This window comes from Buteo buteo, chromosome 14 (genome assembly GCF_964188355.1).
Source record: "Buteo buteo chromosome 14, bButBut1.hap1.1, whole genome shotgun sequence".
In the NCBI taxonomy this organism is placed as follows: Eukaryota; Metazoa; Chordata; class Aves; order Accipitriformes; family Accipitridae; genus Buteo; species Buteo buteo.
Genome location: NC_134184.1, coordinates 29,348,408 through 29,370,775, shown reverse-complemented (window position 1 = coordinate 29,370,775; position 22,368 = coordinate 29,348,408). Strand labels below are relative to the sequence as shown.

General features: G+C 41.1%; 1 protein-coding gene across 3 annotated transcripts in view; it reads left to right on the top strand.

Annotated features, from left to right (window-relative positions):
* The window catches only part of EPSTI1 (epithelial stromal interaction 1), a 50,663-nt gene that overhangs the window by 20,038 nt on the left and 8,257 nt on the right, over nucleotides 1-22,368 (top strand). For all 3 annotated transcript variants that reach the window (XM_075046141.1, XM_075046142.1, XM_075046140.1), the window contains 5 exons: nucleotides 3,377-3,450; nucleotides 13,877-13,970; nucleotides 17,087-17,170; nucleotides 19,674-19,747; nucleotides 21,293-21,398. In XM_075046141.1, coding sequence (XP_074902242.1) covers nucleotides 3,377-3,450; nucleotides 13,877-13,970; nucleotides 17,087-17,170; nucleotides 19,674-19,747; nucleotides 21,293-21,398 — 432 coding nt within the window. The remainder of the gene's footprint in view (nucleotides 1-3,376; nucleotides 3,451-13,876; nucleotides 13,971-17,086; nucleotides 17,171-19,673; nucleotides 19,748-21,292; nucleotides 21,399-22,368) is intronic.

The window sequence follows — 22,368 nt, the reverse complement described above, 5'->3', positions numbered from 1 at the left end:
ACCTTGTGTCTCTCCGGCTCCCAGAGAGAAGAAAGGTGGATCCTTTCCCCCCGTGGTGTTCCACAGGACCAGTTGGTGTGAACTGGTACGCGAGTGTCCCTGTGCAGCAGTGAATGGGATTTGGGATCCCGTGCGCTCCGTGTCAGGCAGCTTGTCCTGGGACTGCTTTGATTTGTTCATGGAATAACCCTGGGCTGCATGAGTTTGGATATTCTTCCAAGCTAGTGATCTCTGAGTGCTCACTGAAATAATTTTGGAGAGAGTTTGTAACGACAGTAGGGGAGTCCCTATTTCTGTATTTGTCCCTAGTGCCGAGATGTGTCTGTGATCTGCAGAAAGTGTGGGAGTACCTGGGAAGTAACATTACTATTATTTGCTCATTAGGAGCAGGCATCTGCAGTTGCATATCTTGTATGCAGCCCTTCACATCACAGATTTTGACCGGACCAAACCATAACTTCCTTTGTAGCTTTTTGGGTGAAAGGACCATCAAAGTTCCCAAGAAAATAAACAAGTGGCTGATATTTGACTTGTTTTTTTAAGCTTTCTGCATTTGTGCTGTACACAAAATAGCATAACTTCAGTGCACTGGATATTTCTGTTTCCTGTCATTCACTCTCTGTTCTTGTTACCCTGCCTTTAGCCTTTCCTTGGATATTCTAAATCTTGACTAAATATTAAAAAATTCAAAAGATTTGAAGTGAAAAGGCTCAGTCTAATTCTACTGCATGCAACTTGCTTTTGCTCTTACATTACATAGTAACAGTCCTGCCATCTTTAGAAACCATCCTATTTAGAATAAGCTGTAATTTCATTTTATTCTTTATCAAATCATGTGCTCTTTAATTTGACTGTGTTAATCAGCATGAATAGCCTTTTTTGGGATTTTGTTAAAACCAGGCACTTTACAGACCTTCTGCTAATGCTTTTCAACATGTTTACCTTCAATATCACAGCTGTTCCACTCCTGGCTTTGTTTCTGAAAACCGTGCCAAATGTGGAGAGCTTTGGCAATGTCTATTGATAGATCGTCATTAGTTAGAGAATGTCCCAGTCCCGTTGCCTGTCATTTGTACGTGTCCTAAGCAGGGGTCCCAGGGTAAACCTCCAGAGTAGAAGATAGTCACACCAGTTATAAGTAAACAATTTCAATATGCTGGATTTTTCTTCAGGCACCATTCTGGCGGTAGAATAGCTGTAGGATATTTCCTTCTTTTTTATCTAGTGGGAGATAGGGGTGATATTGAAAGACTGTATTTATCGAAGTTAGTATCACCGTGTTGTTCTAGCTAGGAGTTAGACCACAGCAGCTCTGGTGAGCTTTGGATTTGAACTTTCAGGAGCCTTGCTATATGTTGGTGGATCCCAAGTCAAATGCTTTTTCAGAGGTGAAGGCTCCAGCTTGCTGTGTTGAGCAGTGGTGGAGAAAAGCCTGGGAGCTATTACTGGTGTCTTGAGAGTACTAACATCACCTTTGACAGTAATAGATGCCGTCAGATTTCCTTTCTTTCCCTGTAAATTTTTAAGTTGCACAGATGGGTGGGAGTCTTTTGCCTAAAAAAATCATCTGCCGCTGGGTGGAAGGTTTAGGAGCAAACAAGATATCCCTTGAACACTATCAAAATTTAGCTATACTGTGGGTTAATATTCCTTACTTTAGTTGGAATTTATCTAAATTAATTTAATTGCATCAGTGCTTCATACGTTGTACCACTGTCTCAGCATGTCCAATGACTGAGCAATGGGACATCTTATTCAGAGGTTCATCTTCCTCCTTTTGTTTATTTTCCCATTGCCTTTTTCCAAATAACAACTTCTAAGTCATTTGCCTTCCAACAGTTTATATCGTTACACAACGTAGTGGCTCTTTTCCTATCTGCAGACATCTGACAGCATTTTTTTTTCTCAATCCAATACATGCCGAGGAGGAATTTGCACTTGTTTTGCAAATCTCTTCCAGACAGTCATTCTTTATCCAATTAAAAAATACCCACCCTGAAATCACTGAAGGCAAAATAATTGAGTAACTGCCAGTAGAACTGTAATTTCTCTGAAATGATATTGATTGCAGGACAGGAAGAAAATGATGGGGGTGGGGGTTACAGCCCTGTTCTTAACACCACTTTCCCCCTTACACCCATACCTACACCTGCCCCATTCTACCTGGCCTCGCAGAATACCTCCAGCCAGGTACAGTGTCCTCTCCCTGATTTGGGGCTCTGACCAAATGGGCCATTCCCACCTACAGCTCCCATCTCATCTCTGCAAGGTGTTGTCTGAAATTGCCAGGGCACTTCGTTTAGAGCGATGTCTGGTTGCTGGGTTACCAAACGATTAGGGGTTTTTTTTCATTTTGAGGGTGGGCGATGAGCAGAGTGACACTCCGAGATTGCAGTTTTCTCAACATGCTAGTCGTCGTGAACCTTGGGTGGGAGCTCTTCTTGGAGCATCCTCCCACCAACTGCAGCGTGGGAGCTTGTGCTTAGAATATAGCAGGGCTGAAATCCCGCTTTGGCACCCCTGATTTGTGCTTTTAATACACCGAACTGCCTTTTGTCTGCTTTTCCCACTGGACCTACCTACAGCCTGCATGTGAAAAAAAAATTTGGCAGGCCTCTTTTTGACTGGAATTTAGCTTGAGCTGCATATTGCTGTTGCAGCAAGTTCTCTGGTTTCTGCTTTGTTTTAACATTTTATTCCACTTGAATCTGGGGTGTGGGGCAGCTTAGACGACCCTTCCACTGGAAATTATGTGCAATTTTATATTAAAGGACTTAATCACTTGTGTGGTATCCAGATTTCCAGAGGATTTTTGTGTGTCAAGGGTTTGGTTGACTCTTGCACTGGGAATGATAACTGAGCCAGAATAATGCTGGTTAAGTACAAATGTCTCCCCCTTTCATCCATCTTAGCATGTATTCAACTGGCCAGTACCTAATGGTCCTGAAGGCCACAGGTCTATGTGCAGAGCTACGTGTACTCGTATCACGGTGCTTTCAGCGCTACAAGACTCTCATCTGCTTTGGTGCGGTGGTTCACGTCCTCTCCTTCTTACTAGGACCAACGTTGCACCAGTTACATCAAGAGATGGCCCCAAAAGTGCTGGGTCATAGAACTGGGATGGCTCACGAGGCCATTTGTGAGGATAGATGGGTCTGCCAGGAGCACAGTGCGTTTTTTTATTTCAGACTGGTCTCTTGACTAGGAGCTGTTTGGTCCTAAATTTTTAAATTTGAGAATGGGTCACTTCCGTACCCAACTGCTGCTATAGTTGTTTTAAAAAACAGAATATTGAAATAACTAAATTGAAATAATCAGTGTTTGTTTCTGGCTTACTGGAAATCTCAAGTACGTTTTCCTGTTTTTAATGTTGTAGGCAGAGAGACTTGAAGTTAAAAAAAGGCAACAAGAAATGAAAAGAAGAGACATGTTCCTTGAAGATCAATATTAGTAAGTAAAATTTGAAATTATTACCTAAATTTACTCATCTGCATGTCCTTCTGGTTTTGGTTTGGGTTTTTTGGTATTTTTACTTGTTTGCTTTTGTCTGGTTTGGGGCTCAGGAAGGGTTTTCCTTCTGTTGCTTTTTTTTCACTTTTTGACTTGAAACTTTTGACTTAAGGGCAAGAGGTAATGGGCACAAACTGAAACACTGGACATTCATCCTGAACATCAGGAAACACTTTTTTACTGCGAGGGTGACTGAGCATGGGCACAGGTTGCCCAGGGAGGTTGTGGAGTCTCCATCCTTGGAGATATTCAAAAGTTCTGGGCAACTGGCTCTAGGTGGCCCTGCCTGAGCAGAGGGTTGGACAAGATGACAAGATGACTCCAGAGGTCCCTTCCAACCTCAACCACTCTGTGATTCTGTGAAATATTCCAAGCCTCCTCCACACCTTATTCTGTGAGAAATTTGGTTCAGTAGATTTCTCTCAGCTTCTCAAAACATACACTTTGAAATGAAAACTGTGAATTACAGAACGACTTTGTGTTTTCCTTCTGTGAGTGAATCAATATGTGATCATTCAATCCAAGACTAATTATCGAAACAGGATCTAAATTACATCTCCACCCATTTATTTTAGTGACTAGTAAAGAAGTATAACCCACACGGAAATAATGAGGACTTCCTATATTTAGCATAGTCCTACAGCTTAAATGCAGAGATCTGCTGTGAAGACCTGTTTCCCAAGAATACCTCCTTAATGTGAGATTTAGATATGGCTTAACTCCTGACATAATTAATTCCATTGGCAGTGAAGTTCCTGCCTGGCCAGTTCACTCTATCCTATTTATTTATTTTTAACTGATCCAGACCAATTCTATCACATAATTAACACACAATGCTGTTTAGTCACCTTTACCTTTTTTATCTTTGGCTCCCAAAATTACTCACCTCTGTTCTTAGCATGATTGATGGCTCTTTCCTCCTCTGTGACCTTTAAAGAAGTCACTTTTGTCCCATGATAGTAGCTCCAGTTCCTTCATCATTTGCCCAGACTCTGTTCTCTAATGTATAGACATTTTAGTGCTTTCTCACTGATCTCAGCCTTTCTTGTCTTTTTCCTTCTATATCTTCCCATTTGGCTTTAGGTACAGCTCTTTCCTTAAATGCATTGCCAACATTTGTCTCTAGATATTGGTATTTTGCCTGCTGTTTGTCATCTGTTTGTGCCGATGTGGATTTCCCCCATGCACGTTGATTCCTCGGGATTTCTGAAGACCCTGCACAGCTTTAGATCTCTGCCTGTTTCTGTCAGACTAGACACCTTCACGCTCTTTGACCGTAGCTCAACAACAACCTCGTCAGATCTTTTCAGCCCAGGGTCCTCAGTTATGGGACTTACGTGCTTTTTCCTGAGGGGATTGTCAGGGTTCTTCCCATTTAATCTGATTTTTTGTCTGAAGGCTTATTCAGTTATAGTGAATAGGAGACGTATCTCTTCCTTTCCCTCACCTTCCCTGTCTGTACCTTTTTTTGCTTAGGGTGAAATTTATTCTGCTGATGGGTGCTTTTTTTCCATTAAAAGTAAGCTTTGTTCCGTCAAAAGCAGGCCCAAACCCTCTGAAACACCTTCACGTGGGCAGTCGGTTGGTGCCCAGGTGGTGGAGGAGCTCAGGCTGCCTGGGCACTGGGAAGGAGACTGGCCGGCAGCCCTTCTCTCCACTGGTTTAGGAAAGCCTTGTGAGCATTCAGCTGGTGGCATCTTAGGAAACCAGACTGGCTGATGCAGCTAAAGGTAAGGATGGACCGTCGAGCTCCATGGCTTGAGGTTATGGTCAACTATCAGAAGATTATTTGTATGTACTATGTGTTGAACGTGCACCAGGAGGACCCTGTAGGTAATGCACCTGGAGGAAGTGAGCTGAAAACCCACCTGCAGTGAATGAAATTTTAGTTAAGCAAAAACCTCCCATGCTGTACAGAGTGACATTAGTGCCTTCTCTGCTCTGAAGGAATCCTCTGGTGGGCAGAGGAGGAGAAGTCTTTGCCGCTGGATGCTGTTGAGGCTCCATTGCTAAGATACGTTGGCATTATGGAGCACAACATCCAGGAGTAATGGAAAGAGACCATGCGACATCTCGGATTTTGTAAAGTAACTCCACTGAAGTATTGCCAGTTATTAGAGACTCGTTCGCAGAAAAGTGCTTGGTATTTAAAGATGTGCTTTTGCCTACTATGCAAAAATGAGTGACTCATTACTTCCATCATCTGAGACCCTATGTCTAGAGGCGAAGAGAACAAATACGAGGTTGTGCCCCTCTCCTCGCTGTCTCTGCTCGAGTATTTTGATCTCCTTCCCTGCTTGCTGGGAGAGGGGGGAAGGAAGGCCATGTGCTGCATATAAAGCAATGACCTCTGCAAAGTCATGGCCTGTGGAGCCATTTCAAAAGATAGGCTGCCTTGTTAGTCTGTCCTCTGTAAGCATCTGTAGCTGCAACATCACAATTTTCCTGAGGAGATCAATGCCTACCAGCAGTCTCATTAGCTGGAAACCTTTTAAAATTGATCACCACCTCTAGCTGTATCAGCCTCCACAGGGTACAGCCCAATCAGTACTTCTCCTGTATGAACTGCTGCTTCTATTTGATAAGAAAAGGCACTTAAGATTCTCGTGTCATTAACATACTCTGACAATAAAGTATGACGCTGCCCAGAAGTTTGTTGTTCTGATTAAATTCCCGTCACTATTAAAACCCAAAACTTCTCACTGAAGTCCCCTTTCAAAGGGTGTAACGTGAAGTAAGTGAATGCCAAAAGGAAAAATTGTCTGCAACCTTGTCCACTGTCTGCAGAATACAGTTATTTCCTATCTCTTGAAAGCCTTGTTAGCTTCTTTGTGTACAACTGGCCCTTGAAAGTCAACTGTATCTCTTATCACAGTTGCTTGAGTATGTGTTTGTGTCTTGTGAGAATGAAGTCTAGACATGCATGCAGAGCACTGTGGAAAAGTCTGCAAGGCTCTCCTTTTTGGGATCAGCAGCTCCTCTGACCCAGGTGGACTCAAGCTCTATGAGGTGACTAAGATGGACAACACTCACAAGGTATCTCCTTAGTACTGTGTGTAAAAAGCCTGAAGAGCACGCAGGAGCAGACTTTGGGCTGGCAGAGTTGCTGCATGGCAGGTTTGCTACGGTTTGTACTACCAGAGAAGCACTTGAGGGATTTATTGGTGATAGCATCACTGTGGTTCTGCCTCTGCAGATGCCAGATCTAGAAAATCAGGAGTATGTGTGCACTTTTCTACTGGAAACTACTTACACATGAAATGGAGTCCTTCCTTCTGGGTAATGGTGTCTTGGATGCATTTTACATTGATGGGCTGTGGTAGAGACTCTGTTTCTGTCAGAGTGCATTAAAAGGTAACGAATGCTTGTGTAGTCCATACTTTGCAATTGCTAATCCTTGTGAGGAAAGGACTGAGCATCCATCTTTCCAAATGGGAACGAAGAAGAGGTTGTGTGGCTGGTTGAGGACTTTTCAGGACATCCCTCTTTAGTTAGGACACAAAAATTGTCATTTAAATGGTAATGAGGGATGGCTAACCTGATGACTTGCTTTTCTCCGTGGCTTGCTGTGCAGGCTGTATGAATCTGTGCCTGAACTGTAGCGTGTCTCACCATATGGTTTTAGCCCAGCTCTCTAGTAAGGTGCTTTTATTTAATTTGGATTTGACTTCCCAGGAACTGTAGTGTTGGATGCGGTCCACTGCTTTTCTAATAGCCACCTACCTATTTATGTAATGGGAAAAGCAGTCTAGAACATAGGGTTACTTTTTAGTAGTACATGATGGCTGTTGTGTCACTTAATCCTTCCCTTGGTTACAGATTTGTGCCTCTGTTTTTGTGAAGGTTGTACTACTGTAAAAATTCCTGGCACTGCTGCGCTCGGGTACATGTGTGCACTCAATATATTCTGCTCAGAATTTGGAGCTGGAAACAGAATTTGCCAGAGCGCTTCTAAGCGCATATTCCAAACACAATGCAGGAGGTTCACCAAACCAAGCTGATATACACTTGCCTGCCAAAGCAGTTTTCTCAAAAGTCATAAAATGCAAGAAAATAAAACCTGAATCAAAACAGAATTTTTATTTATTTATCTACTTTTTACAGGATAAATACTAGTGTCCTTGCCAGTTTTCAGTCCCCTATGATGTGTGGCTCAAACAGCAGGCTGGTAACAAATTTTCCCCACAGAAGTGCAAATGTAAACCTGACCAGACTTTTAATATAGGATGCTAGAGAGAATGAAAGAAGGCTTGCACAAAAAGGGTTTGCAGCCTTGAGAATCTTTTGTTTGCTTCTTTTCACCACAATGGTCTTCGCTTTGTTCATTTGCTCCTGATTATTTTAAGCATTGTCAATTATTTAGCTAACAGGCAGAAAACTAGGCTTTTATAGACATCCAAAGGGACTCTCTTGAGTGTAATAATGAAGGCAGTTTATTGAACGCCTGTGAGGTTGCTTTCTAATTGTACGCATTAATCTGCCCATGCAAGCTGGCTGAAAATATAGAAGCAGATTGCACATGCAGATGGAGCACACAGAATGGAAGATCTATGCTATAGACTTATACAAAACTGCATTTTCCTTAAAACTGGATTTATGCTTATTACTTCAGATAATAAATGAAACTTGATGTCTAAAATAACTTCCGAGAATATTGGATGAGTTGGTGGGAGGAAAGAATAGCCTAGCTGTATTATTTCATCCAGTCAGGAAAACAAAAAAAGCAAGGGGGTTGACAGGAAAGATTAGGTTTGGGTGTGGGTGGGAACTGATGAAAATAATTCTGCTGAGAAAGTTGCCTTTTTTTTGTAAACTTATTTTTATACTTTCTTGAAGCCTTATACCCAAAATGAACTAGTGCCACATTTTTTGTTTTTATCCCCAAGAATAAGCACACATGCTCAAGAACTTGCAGATGATAAAGCCTACCGGCCAAAGTCAGCACACTTTCGATCACTATCATTAGATTTGTCCAAGTCCTCCTTAGTATGCTTGTGCATTACTCCCAGGGAAGTCTGTGAATACTGCATTAAGCTTGGTGTGTGGCTGCTGGAAGGATTTGTGCTGGAAAGCAAGTGAACTAAGTACCTGGAGGATGGCCTTTCTTCCCAGTTAAGGGCATTGCAGAAGAGCCATCAACATCATACAGGAATTGAATGGGTTAATTATTTCACATTGTAATTATTCACCTTATAGCTTCCAGCAAAAGATGAATCCCCCGCCCACACGCACACCAAAAAATGGACATTCATTCATGCTGGTGTTTGGTTTTATTTCTTACCCAGAAGTGGACTCTGTCCTGCAGGTGTGGGTTGGAGTTGAGGTCCAGGAGAACCAGAATCCACGTAGAGCTGAGGGCATGTTTGTTGCTGATGGACGGAGACGTTTTTACTGCCTTGCCCCTTGTCATGGCCCAGCTGTGGGAAACACGGCAGTTGCTTGTAGCCTTCTGAACTTACTTAAACCTTGTAAACTTCTTGCCGTGGTAAATCTCTGCAAAGAGGAGGGGGTGTGAGGGGAGCCATGTATAACCATATATCAGCAAAAGCCATTGCTGTCCCCACTCAGGCTGCTTGCAACTTTCTTAATGGCTTAATTTTGAAATATATTACCTTTGGTGGGATTATTTTCACACATGGTATTATCGGCCCCCCACCTTCATTCCCACTGCAGCAAATGATTTTCATTAGTGCAAATCCCAACTACATCTCCCTTTGGAGTCTCTTTCTCCATCTCCCAACATAGAATCTATGGGAAACCTGCATAAATGAACAGCAATCTCATCGACCTTTGCCTCGACTTCTGGAATTTCTTCTATTTTAACATTTGATTTTGTTAAGTAATGTGCCAGAGGAGCAACAATGGCCCTAGAAAGCCTAGGCTTTGGTAGTGTTAAGCGACTGATCTTAATTTTGGCAAAAGTTGAGGAAGTTGTTATGCTTAGCCAATTAAGTATGTTGAAGTATGGGGAGAAGTGTAGATATGCTTGCTGGTGATGCAAGAAGATCCTTCTTGAATGAAATTCAGTTTTGTTTTTTTGTTTTTGAGAGGGGGAGTTCTGCTGTTGTTTAAAAACTATCATGAAACTTCTGGGCAGATGTGCGAAACTAACATTATGTATGCATTATGCATGGTTCTTAGTTTTTCAGCTGAATTGGAAGAAAATGGTGAAATATCACTTTAGCATTGCTTACTGGCAATGAATTTGGAAGCTGATGTGTCCATGTCATTCAGCACTAGATGCTCTTTCTGTTGTCTTAGCGACTACTCATGTTGTCTCCACTCTGAAATGGCTATAATGATTTACCTGGCTTGGGATCCTTTATTTTTATTTTTTATTACTGTTTTTGAATGGCTGTTAGCGTACTTGTGGACATTCATTAGAGCAGAATTGTAATGCTGGAGATCCTGCAGTTTGAGAAAACAAAATGTTCAGGAGCTGTCTTGGTTTCAATAGTAATAAGAGTGGCCATTATCTTTTAAAAATTGTCAAGAGAAATAAATAGATTTATGATATATGCAAAAGTATTGTGCTGCTTTTTTTTTTCAAAAGCACTGGCATAAAAGCCAGTATATTTTTTTGTATCCTGGCATTTCAATATCCATCAATTAAAGCAAAAGAATTAACTGCCACTGGTTTCATTGGGAAGGAATAATGAAGATTACAAGAAGCCTTTTTAATTGATGCATTTTAAATGTTAGTCTGTAAAACAGACTTAAAGCCAAGAAGTTTATGTGTAGGCAGAAAAATTATTTTCTTTCTCTGTTCTGAGAGGAATACAGTCTCAAATGAAAAGCTTAGCAAGTGGTGCTGTGCGACTCTTGGGTGGAGGAAGATGCTGGGCCCTGAGTCCGTATCCTAATTCACATCCCTAAGGATGAATCCTTTTCAGGACTGGCTCTTCTGTTTGCCTTGTAGATGCGACAGGAGCTAAGACCAAATGACACACAACATTAAAGCCCTCATTCCGCACAGGATTTTAGACCTCAGGTCTTGCAACAAGATCAGTTGCGGGTCTTCAGATCTTCCACAGTTGCACGCTGCGTGGGCAGCACACGCATTTAGTCCCAAGAAATAAGAAATGCGTGTGGATTCCCTGATCCACAAGTAGCTTGTGAGTGCAGGGTGCCAGCTCTAAATCCCTAAATGACAGCGTTCTCAGTGGAGCGCCTAGCAAATTCGTGTTTCTGCATTTTACCTGTACCTGTTGAGCTTCAAGTATGCGCTTTTACATAACAGCTTTTAAGAAAGGACTCTGCCTGAAGAACAGTTGTGATTTGTAAAGTCCTATATCTGAGGACCCACAGAAAGCATCTGCAGCATCGACTGGTTTCCACAGTCCTGCACTGTCCTCTCCTAGCACGTTACTTAATGATCCTGGCAGCAGAGTCAGTATTTTCCCATGACAGCTCTTAAGAGCTTTTCAGGCCCCGAATCCAGTATTGTGCTTCTCTCCCCACGGCTGCATCTGTACTAATAAATTAAATACTGCCAGTCACTGTCACTTTTGAGGCCAGCAGACCTGAGACTGCCTGCTTCCAGTGCTAGCAAACTTTTTTTTACCTCCCAAAATGGGACGGTTGCATCCAAAGTTACTTGTGGTTGATATTCATTCCCGGACAGCAGCCAGGAGTTATTTGGGAAAGTGCTATTGGAACAGGTCAAAACTATTCCGGGAACTGTCACCACAATAGAGATGGCTGAGTTCCCATGCTAAGAGTATCGCCTGGTGCTATTAAACGCACCAGTATGGGAGCAGCCTATTTTAATTAGCAGAGTAAAAGATTCGTTCCCAACGGTGTAATGGGAAACAGGGCTACCGAGAAAGACGAAATACTCTCATAAGATCGCTCCAGCTCAACCAGTGCTTCTGAACGGCTCTCTTCCCTTCAGCCTGATGCTTAGGGGTAGTCAGAGCTCAGGTCAGCAGCCTGTTAGGAGGGTGCCGCCTTCATGATTTGTCTAAATTTTGGATCTCTTTTTGCCTAGCTATTTTTGAAGGGTATCGGGATGCTGCTGTATTCAAATTAATTTCTTCAGCTCATGCTCTTCTTTCCTTAATAGTAATTAGTCTAGAGGAACACATTTTATTAGCATCTTTGATTAGCCCTTGAAGTTTTAGGGAGCGAGTGAGATGTTGCTCCAGCTGTCGGAATGTGGAATACCTATGGACACTTTGATATGCTGATTTCCTTCTGGAGATAATCCTTTCCTCTCTGGAACTTTAATTGAACTGTCATCTCTCCGACTTCCCCCTTTCCCTGCAGCATGGCTTATGCTATGCTCTGCATTGTTATGACTATAAGTTTAATATTATGAAAAATACCATTCAGACAATATTTTGACAGTCTGGCAACTCCAAATGCATTGCTGGGTTTCCATAGAGATGATACACAGCGAATCAACATATATGACTGACTTGACTGAGTTTGTCTTTATCCAGGTTCAGAACCCTAAGTCCCTTCCTTGTGTTAGGGACACTTTATTAATGTATTACTTAATTTGGTGTAGTAGGGTGTTTTCTGTATTCAGTCGCAGTGTACAGTCTTGCTGAGAAACTTTATTTGCTTCCACTCTTGTAATCATCTTTTCTAATCCCAAAACTGAGTTAGCTTTTCATCTATCAGTGTGCTGAGCCAGGAAATGCAGTGGTTTAACCCTCCACCCCATTTTTATGCAAATAATGAGAACTTCCACATACCCCATGCCATTCTTTTGCCATCCATAAGGAATTAGGACATCCAGGTATACTCCCAAGTTCCCAGATACTTCTTTGCTGAGCTTCAACCTTCTCAAATATATTACAGACTTTCTGTAGGAGTTCTTAGTCTTTCTGGTGTTTAAATAAATTGCTATTTTACCAATTTTAGCATAGGTAGAGAAACACAAAATCTGCAATTTAAAACTTCAAGTTCCCCAAATTATTCTGTGCAGTCTCACCACTCAACCACTCATCTTTCATGGAAAAAATGTGTGTGCTTAACACCTGGGTAAGAAGACTATAAATCTATTTAACCTTGATATGCGGGTGCTTTGTAGATCAGGGGATCTTATGTTTCACTTGGTTCTTTCTGTATTGTGTGTTGACTGAGGTCCATGTTAACTGCCCAGGTAATGGAGGAAAGGGATTGAAGTGGGAATGCTGAGACTCTAAAAGCATGGCTTGCTACAGCGTGAGCAAGTCCTCTGTACCTGAAGTGCTAACAGGGTTTTGTATTGTGTAGAGTAGCAGAGAAGAACTTGTGGGTTCTTGCTCTTTTTCCCCACTTCTTCTCAATATACCCACTGACCAGCAGGACGTTTTCCAAAAGTGCATCCACTCACTGTTTCAGATCATGGAGTGAAAGATAAAAACACGCTTGGTAGTCTGTTTCAGCAGTTAATCATCATCACTCTTTGGCAGCCAAGGCTTTTTCTGCAAGGTTAAGTAGCTGCCTTTGGTAGTGGCATAGAGCTAGCTGGTTGCCCTGTTAGCAGAGTAAATCTTTGCTCAATGCCTGTTGAAGCACTCTTTGTGCTCTCACTTCAGTACTTTCCTGCTTTCCAAAGCTGTACACAGAAATAAAATTGTCTCTTTCCTCTAACTCTGTTCCTTTGAGTGAGCAAAGACTTGAGTAGCCTGGGACTGCAGGTTAGGAAACTGATTCCTGATCATGGCACTGAAATTCCTATTCTTAACTTTTGTTTATGTTGCTGCTTGTGACTTTGTTTAACTGCACTTGGTTGAAACTGTGAGCAAAGCGATGCTACTTTGAAAATCTGGTTTATAAGGGGTGTGATTGGAAAAATAAAATTGCCCTTGCCAGAATAAGAAATGACAATGTTATGCAATTTTGCTTCAACTAAAGACAAGATTTTTCTTTTTTTCCAATGCTACAAAATGCTTCAAAGTCTTTCTGCTTAATTAAGTAATCTGTTGTAAGGCTGCATTGTATTAACTGTGAAGGAAAATTCCTTAAAATAATCTTTTAAATGACTTAGCTGAGATTTATAGATCCAGTAGAAGGATTTGCAACAATTCAGTGAAGCAATTGCATCCTGATGAAGTCCAATGTTATGCGAGTCTGTGTTTTAGGAGCTTTACAATGAGGAAAGAAAGCATAGCCACTGTAGAGCCCAAATATGCAAATGGCAATAATTATTTGCTTAAAAATTCCTCCCAGCAAATGTCTTGTCCACAATATAGGTTCTGTATCCTCTGTCCCATTTTATTCTGTTTGTCTCCACAACCTTTTGTTCCACCTGTGATGTTTTTCAGCAGTCACATGATAAAATGTCTCGGCTAGATTCCAAGGGTGGAATAAAAAGCTGTATTTATTTTTATAGAAGCACTAACAATTCTATTTGGATTGGATTTCTTCGTAGCAAAACCAATGAATTATTGAACAGATTGGACTTGGGTTTGCCAAAGAGTGATTCCTGTCAGATTGCTAATTGTGGCCCAGAATCTACAGCATGGGTAAGCAAAACCATGGCATGTGCTATATTTTCTGTCAGCTTTCCAGGTGCTGTCAATAGTGTAATATTAGAATATTCTAATTGAGCTTAATTGCCTCGACATAACTCAGCGAGTACCAGGGAGTCTTTCTGGGTGAATGAGATTGCCTACATTGTTTCTTACACACTGGCAGAGTATCCTACATAGTAGGGGACTGCCTTTATTACTCACAGATCTCTCTCTGATAAATGAGAGCCAGATTTATATTCTAAGGTCAGATCAGAATCTTAAATGTACTCCGTACCCATCCGTTGGAGGCAAGCTTTTATGAAATCTCAACTAATTCATGTCAACGGATGCTTTACTGCACTGAAAATCTAGTCAGAAGAGAAGCTTATTTCTCACTGCATCCTAAAAGTGGTTCCATAGACTGCTTGGGGACTTTGTCCCAGTTTGAATGAGCCTGGTAAGTATCAATGTAATTAGGAAATAGATAAAGTATTGCTTAAGTTTCATTATTCTAATTGCCTCAAAAAGGCTTTTTTACATATGATTAGTCTCTTCGTGTCTAAATCAAGCTTTCCTACTGATGTAAAAACTTGCGGTGAGGAATATTAACCCTGGGACAGAAGTATTTCTCGTTTAGGGAGATTTTTAATTGTGGGAAGACAGAGAGCAAGCAGCCAAGTGGACAGAAATTGTTGTTACAAGCAATAGTCTTTAGTCATTAGAACTTGGAAGTATCCAATCTGGGCAGCCCTTTGTTGTATACAACCTTGAACACCAACAGTTGAGTAAAGGGAGGAGAAGATTTACCTCCATATTTCCTTAGAAGCCTTGGAAACGTGCAAGACCCTCCCATTACAGAAATTGCTGCAAACAGAATATATGACAGCTCTGTCTTGCCTCTAGTATCTTTTCCTGGTTTTCATTGCATGAAAAGGGAAGGTGATATTGAAAATCGGTTCCTTTCCCCTTGGATTCCTCTGGGTTTTTGTAGTTCTGGGCAAACAAGGAAGATGAAGGACTATGGGAAGGGAGAAAAGATGTCTTGAAACCACTTCTACCTCCCTCTTGAATCATCTGACACTCCAAACAGGGGGGAGCTTGTTCTTTGCTAGGGAAGACCCAGCTCTGCAGCCTTTCATATGGTGTGAATGCTGAACTGCGAAAACAAGTGAGCTCGTGTCCCCGGGACTGACTTGGATTTTAGCATTATATTTTATATATTTATATTTTCGCATATACAGAAGTGGGTGGATGCCTGAAGGAGCACTGAATTCTTTCAGGTGTATAGGTCCTACTTTTAGCCTTTGCCTTCTACTTCACCTACCTATGTGTGCCTTTCTCGTTCCAGTTTTTGATGGGTTTCTTAATGAGTTATGCCAAATTACATACCACGGTTCATCTTTGGCTTCACTAATGTCCAAGCGGATAAAATACATAGTCTATCTGTACTGTTCCTTAATACTAGCTGATATTATACATGTCTTTTGCATGGCAGCATTTCTATAGCTTTGTGAATCAATTCATCACTTGCTTGTAATGCAGCAATGCAGTTGGCAAAATGTCTTCCCAGCCATCTTGGATGAGGTATGGTCTATAGGCATACGCACGGCCTCTGCGCTCGGTGTGAGGAATCTGAAGCACATAACCAATGAGTTGTTATCTAAATAAACCTGGCGTAGTACCAAAATGCTAAACCAGTGGGAAAATTTGAACTCTAATTTTGATGTTATCTTGGACCTGTCCTTTGCCTGGAGTAATTAAAAGATTCAGGAACAATGTATTTGAAATAGCGAAGCTTAGGAAGTGCCTGACATGCATGCTAAAAGGGGAGCATATATATATATATATATATATGTAGTGATTTTTTAAATTTAAAATTCATGTTCTAAAGAAAGTTTGGGACAATGTAATGTTGATTAATTTTTTTCCCTCACATCATTTCTTTGATGGTGATATTAATTTAGCATGCCTAGTTCAAATATCAGTGTCAAATATTACTTGATGTGCATGAACAAATTTAACTTCTTTGGAGTGACTCTGTCATTGGTGACTTTTTTGGCCCTCTTTCTTAATCAAGCTCATAATTAATTTTAATCCTGTCTTTCAAAGTGTTACCAATCCTGTGTAGATTTTTATTGTCTTTCAACTTGATTAACATACACTCCACACAATTCTCCAAGCCATTACGGAGAGTAATGAATAATATTGGACCCAGAATGAGTCTCCCTGGACACATGTAACAACTCCTCCCAGCTCAAAATTGAGCTATTAATAATTGCTTTCTCTATTCAGTCTTTTTAGCAAATTATGTGCCTGTTGTTTTAATGGTGTCATTCTGCATGCATATATCAAGTTTCGAGAACATTGTGTAGACCTGCAACAAATTCCTCGCTAAAGTCAAACCTGCACACTTCTTGTATTAAATTATACTGGGTCATTATTTAGTGTGCTACACTGTGTCCCTGCTCAAAGACTTCAGTGTAAGTTCCTATGTATAGGATCGTAAGGATCCTATAAGATCCTATTGGTAGGCTTTGCTAACAACTACAACTTGTGAAAGACCAGGGCTACTTATTGTCGTGAAAACCTACTACACCGTTGAATACATTATTCATGATGTGTAGTTCAGATTTTCAGTTCTCTTGGCTGCCCCACAAATAGTATAGCAGATTTGATCTCAGCTTCTGTTGCCCTACCTCCAAAAATGCCTTTCCACGAGTAATCCTGGATTCCCCTCTGTTCCCCATTCTGCTTTGTTATCCTGGTAATATTTTCAGTACTTTTCTTTCTTCCCAGAATACCCCACCTCACTGTCAGATATCCTGATTGTGTTTTGTGACTGCTCAGGGTATCTTTATGCTTGGCACTGGGACACGGAATAGCATGGGCTCTGGCTGCTTGGTTGTGATGTGCAGGTGGATATTCAGCCAAACCGAATGACTGAGAGCCTTTAGACCACGGCTTGTTGGAATTCTAGTCTTGAGACTAATCTGTTTTTTAACTTACTGGAATCATTCAACCATTTCTGTTTTAATTACCTGTATAACGATTTGGGAATAAGGTTTGGGATTTTGCCCCCCCCCCCTTCCCCCCACACCAATATATTTATATTCTCTGCTGAACAATAGATGAGAAGCCATACTTATAAGCAAGCTCTTCGAGAGGATGAAAACAGAAGATTAGAGGAAATGAAGCAAGAACAACGGAGGAAGGTAATTATACATTAACAGTTTGCATATTGTATCATTTTTGCATGCTGTGAAACCAATTAAATACATTGATTACTTGTAGCCTATGCATAGAGCTTCTCTTTAGAAAAAGTGATTCAATCACTGTTTTCAAATATTGTGAGAGAGATGAGCCAAGCTGTAAAATTTGGACGGGGACAGGACAATTATCTTCTGGGTTCAAGGCTATTTGCATCTGGATGACTAGCTCCTGTTCACGTCTTCATATGAACAATTATGCAGAGCATTTTTTGACCATGGCACCTGATTTCATAGGCTAAGGAAACCAATTTCCTCTCTTTCAGGCAGAAGTAACTTACTGAGATATTCGTGATGATCTCAGACTCTGAGTAGTCTCTTTCTTGAGAATCGAGGCCCCATGCGCCCTGCCTGCCCAAATGGGGGTGTGGAAGCACTCAGATTTGCTGTTAAGTCCGTATGCTTCTCCGTTCCCTTGCTAACCACCTAGAAGAAGAGTTTTGAATTGTCTAAAAACCAGGCATGCCGTAACCGCCGCTTTGAACTCCATCTTCTGCATATGCGGCACGCATTGCCTGAGATGTGTCCGAACCACTGTGGTCCCTCTGGCATGGATTTGGGTACCATATCCACATAAAGCTCGTCTGCACAAGGCGAAGGCGCTGTGCCAAGTTATCTGTCTCGGCTCCAGGTCTGGCTGGGCAAGTACGGGGAGGGCAGCATTTGCAAATCATATTAGCAAATCCATATTAGCAAATACGGAGCCTCTTGCCATGCCTCTGCTGTTACTAACATCCAAATTAATGTTAAACTGCTTCCCCAGTAGGAGAATCTTAGCGCAACAAATTCCACTCAGTGAGTTGCTACTAGAGCTGGACAAGTGACTCAGCCCCTCTCACGGATATTTTTCTTTAAATGTTGGGGATAAGTGTCCTCGTTTCATAGTATTCTAGCAACTAGGATGCTGGAAACAGAAGGTGGGGAAAAGGGGAGTCTCTTAATTGCTTTCCCATCAGGCATATGCTTATTCCCCAGAATTACACAGAGGAAAAATTTTTGAAAGCCGCTCCTGATGGGTGTAAGGCTGGTAGCTGTCGTATTCTTTACACTGATTCTTCCATAGAGAAAATAACTACAGATGTGAATTAGCATGCTCCTACTTTACGAGTTCGGTTTAAGGGACTCACGTAGAGCTTTAGACTCTTTATTGATTTCCACAGATAGCTGAGAAGGTGTTGGCTGCTTCTAAGGCTGCTCTTGGTTGCTACATGGTTCCAAGTGCTCCTTGCCTTCACAGTTACTACTACCTATTGCACAGAGTAATGCACTACTTACAGACCTACTGTAAATAACATGTATTTTAAAGGCTCCAATAATTGTCCCTCAGATATATGTTGGCTCGTTTCTACTTCAAACTAATATTAATTAAAGTAATTGTGAATTCTGTCTTGTGCGTACCTCTGAGCACAGTGTAGCTATAAAACGTATAGGCTTTGTCAGTTCCCTTTTTTTTTTTCGGAACAGGTTTTAGTATGTATTGCTTGATATAGAAATTTTCAGTACGCTTTGAACACCGCATCATATACACACAATATATTTCAGAACATTAGTCCATGAGAGGACTCAGCATATTGGAAACTCAGATACTGGGTTTTAATTTTCAGGTTGAATAGTTATTTAAAACAGTGAAAATTAAGGTTGGCTTTTTTATTTCTTAATCCTGTTTTTTCTTTTAGGGCTAGACAAATATTGATACACAACACATTTGCAGTTATTGATTTTCTTCATACATTTATTGCATAGTTTTTATTTAATGTTCCACTTAAATTGATTTTTTTTTTTTAAACTTTTGTGGTTCCATTCAGTTATTGAAGCTTTTATCTAACCGCTTCATTTTATTTTAGTTACTATTCCTACTGCTGCTCGGTTGCTATGGAAAACATGAAAGATGGGTCTGTTCCTATCCATTCCCCCTCACCCTGCAAGCCAAATTTTCTTTGCGGAAAAATCTGCATCTTCAATTCTTGGGTACATCGCAGGGAACAAGAGCCAGACAAACAAGCACAGACACGCAGAGCGGCGTCGCACAAGCTGTGTCTCCTTCGCAGTCCTGGCTAAAAATCGCATGAGCAAACTTTCCCAAAAAGAATTCCCATTGACGTTGTTTCTATACCTTAATATGACGTGATTTAAGGATGGCAGGCTGCCGCAACACTGGGAGCTTGCGCGCCCTTTTGCTGCCCCCACGGGTACCATTTTCCCTTCCTTCCCGAAGGGCACATCTCCATCAGACCCTACGGGCACAATGGCTGGGTCTGCTCCTGCTAGATGACTTCGGCTGTTTTTCCCCTTGGACCCACGGGGAAATTCAAACCCGTGGGTTGGGGCAAGGGGAAGCGGACTGGTGTCTGGCGCAGCCCTTTAAATGAATTGGGTTTGCAATATAGGTATGTTAATTGAAAGTAAGTTTGTTGGGATTTTTTTTTTTTTTCACTTTTATCATTCCCAGGCTGAATTCATGGAATTTAAACAAAAGCAGGAAGAAGAAGCCAGGACAAGAGCACATCGAAATGAACAGAGGAGGTATGATGCCAAAATGCAGAATACACTCTAATTGAATTCCTATCTGGAAAGGGTCTCAAAATTACAGGCATGCGTGCTTTAGGAAACAATTGCAATGAGGATTCCCTGACCTCGCCTCTGGTTTAGCTTTGCCTTCAAATGAGCCACTAATATCCATCATTACAATTGCTCCCTGTAATTCAGTATGACCTAGAGTGCCTTTTTCACTTCATTTATCCTTTCAGCATAGGTTACAGCATAGGGTAGAAACTATTAGTAGTTTCATGGGTAACTACTAGTATAGTAGTTTCAGCTGGGAAACATTTTATTTATTTATCTATATCTCTCTCTATCTATCTCTCTATTTATTTTTGCTTTATTTTAGAATGGGCTGCTTGTCCGTGCCACATTTTGTGGTTGACTGTCACTAAGTTAACAGGCAGAGCTAAACGTGGGATTTGATATCGATAGAGATGGAAGCTGCAGTGCAGCTTGGCCTTCTGCCGCTGCACTGGTCGTGCCCCAGGCTGTGCCCCACTGCTGTGCCCTCTCTGCGCTCAGCGGTTCTAATCTTGCACTTCTGTGACTTAACCGACTTTCCATTATCTTGAAGCACAGCTTTATTCTCAACTTTGTTTTCTGCTGGTAAAAAGAAACAACGCTTAGGCTCAAAAATAAAAACAGCAATTGTTTCTTCTTTATATCATTAGGGAAATATAAAAAAAATTACTTCTGTAGGCAACCACTCTCCATACTGTTTTCATTTCTTTTTTTCTCTAGCAAAGATATTGAGATAATTACCCATAGAAGTTAATGAAGGATTTTCGATTCAGTCCATCTCATGTCCCTAGACAGAAATAATCCAGTATCTTGCATTTTACATCATTCTTACCAATAGCATTGTAAAACATTAAAACAACAGTCATGTCTAAGCATGTGTGTCAGTCCTAAGCGTTAATAGGCGGGGAAAAAGAAACCGTTTTCAGAAGGTTTGAAAATATGTAAAACAGATAGAGGAAAAGTGTATTTGTATTTGTCCATGATTTCCAGATTGATAGAGCAGTACAAGAAAATGCTAGAGTTGATTTCAGAGCTGGATGATAGGGAAAGTTGTCAGCTACACAAATTGTCTCAATTAGTAACAAGATTAAGTGGGGAGTTTCTTTGGCATTAGCAAATCAGTACTTCTAGAAACTCTTCTTGTGTACTGAAGGCTGAAAGACTACCTAAGGTGAATTGTCAAAATAACTAACCCCCCCGATAAGGTGGGTGGTGGTATGCAGGTCGTCTTTCTACGGAGAATTTTGGCGCATTTCTCACAGCAGCTGAGGTGTGCCTTTTAATCACAACGGACTGATCACAGGATAAGGATGCACCTAGTGAAGTGAAAATGAAATCCACCCTATCTCATGCTCGTCCATGGTTATGCAGCACAGGCTTGAAAAACGTAGGAAAATGGGTATTGAACTGAGAATAGGGAAAGCCACTCACAGAATGTTAAATTTCAAAAGTCTGTGAACTCCTCAGCTACCTTCAATCATCATTCATTTTTTGTTGTATTTTAAGAGTAAATAATGCTTTCCTGGACCGACTGCAGAACAAAACACAACCTAATAGCATCTACCAACCTGGTTATTCTGGGAGTCTGGACTACCTCAGTAACGAAGCCTGGGTAAGTTTTTGGATACAGAACGTGAAAGCAATCAGATAGTTTAAAAGTTGACTTTTTCCCCAGATACTATGATGTGTCTGTGTGCGTTTAGCCTGCCTGACAGAACATACAGTCCTGGCTGGCTGTCTACAATAGCTTTTAAGAAGAAATCCTGTCCTAAATATAAGCTGTTCAAATGGGAGGAGGAAGGAACAGCTGCTCTTGCAGCAGAACTCAGTGGCTTTGCATGCAAGGTACTTACTGCAAGGAAACGCATCCAAGGTACTTCCTTAAGTTCAGAAAAAAGGGTGTTGAAATCATAAGGGATTTTTTGAAAGTTTTAAAGGAAAGATGTTTGGAAATGCTGTAAACATTTAAATATGATATTGAAATTGGAGGGGAAAAATCCCATGAAAGGTACAGCTGTTCATTTTTTACCTGTATAAAATTACGACAAAGAAGACCCAACTGCATCCGATTTAAAATACATAATTTTTGTAAGGATTCTTTGAAGAAAAGATATCCTGACTGTAGCCTATTAAACATCCAGTAATTTTTTCAGCTGTCCTAATGAGGCATTAATGTGACTGTTATTTAGAATTGCACTCTTCAGTGTAAAAAAACCAAAAAAGTAGCATTCCCATGATGGAAATTTCCATTAGGTTGAAATTCCATTGCTGATAGCACCCTGGTGCAGAAATGGAAGATTTACAAAGTCTGAGCAGCAAAAGGATGAGAGTCTAAGAGAATTTAGTGAGTGTGCCAGTGTAGAGAAAGACGTTTAGCTGATAAATCAGAAAAGCTTGAACGGGATTAGTTGGACTGTCTGGTGGGGATGTGTGTGTTGGCAGTATGGGTTCAAGCATCTACAAAGTCAAGGCATGATTAAGAAGCAGATATTCTTGCTGCTGGAGTTTTCTATATACTGGAAGTGGAAAAAAGAGAGTCTGAATCACTACAAGCTTTGGGCAAGCCCTGGGCCATGGCAGAG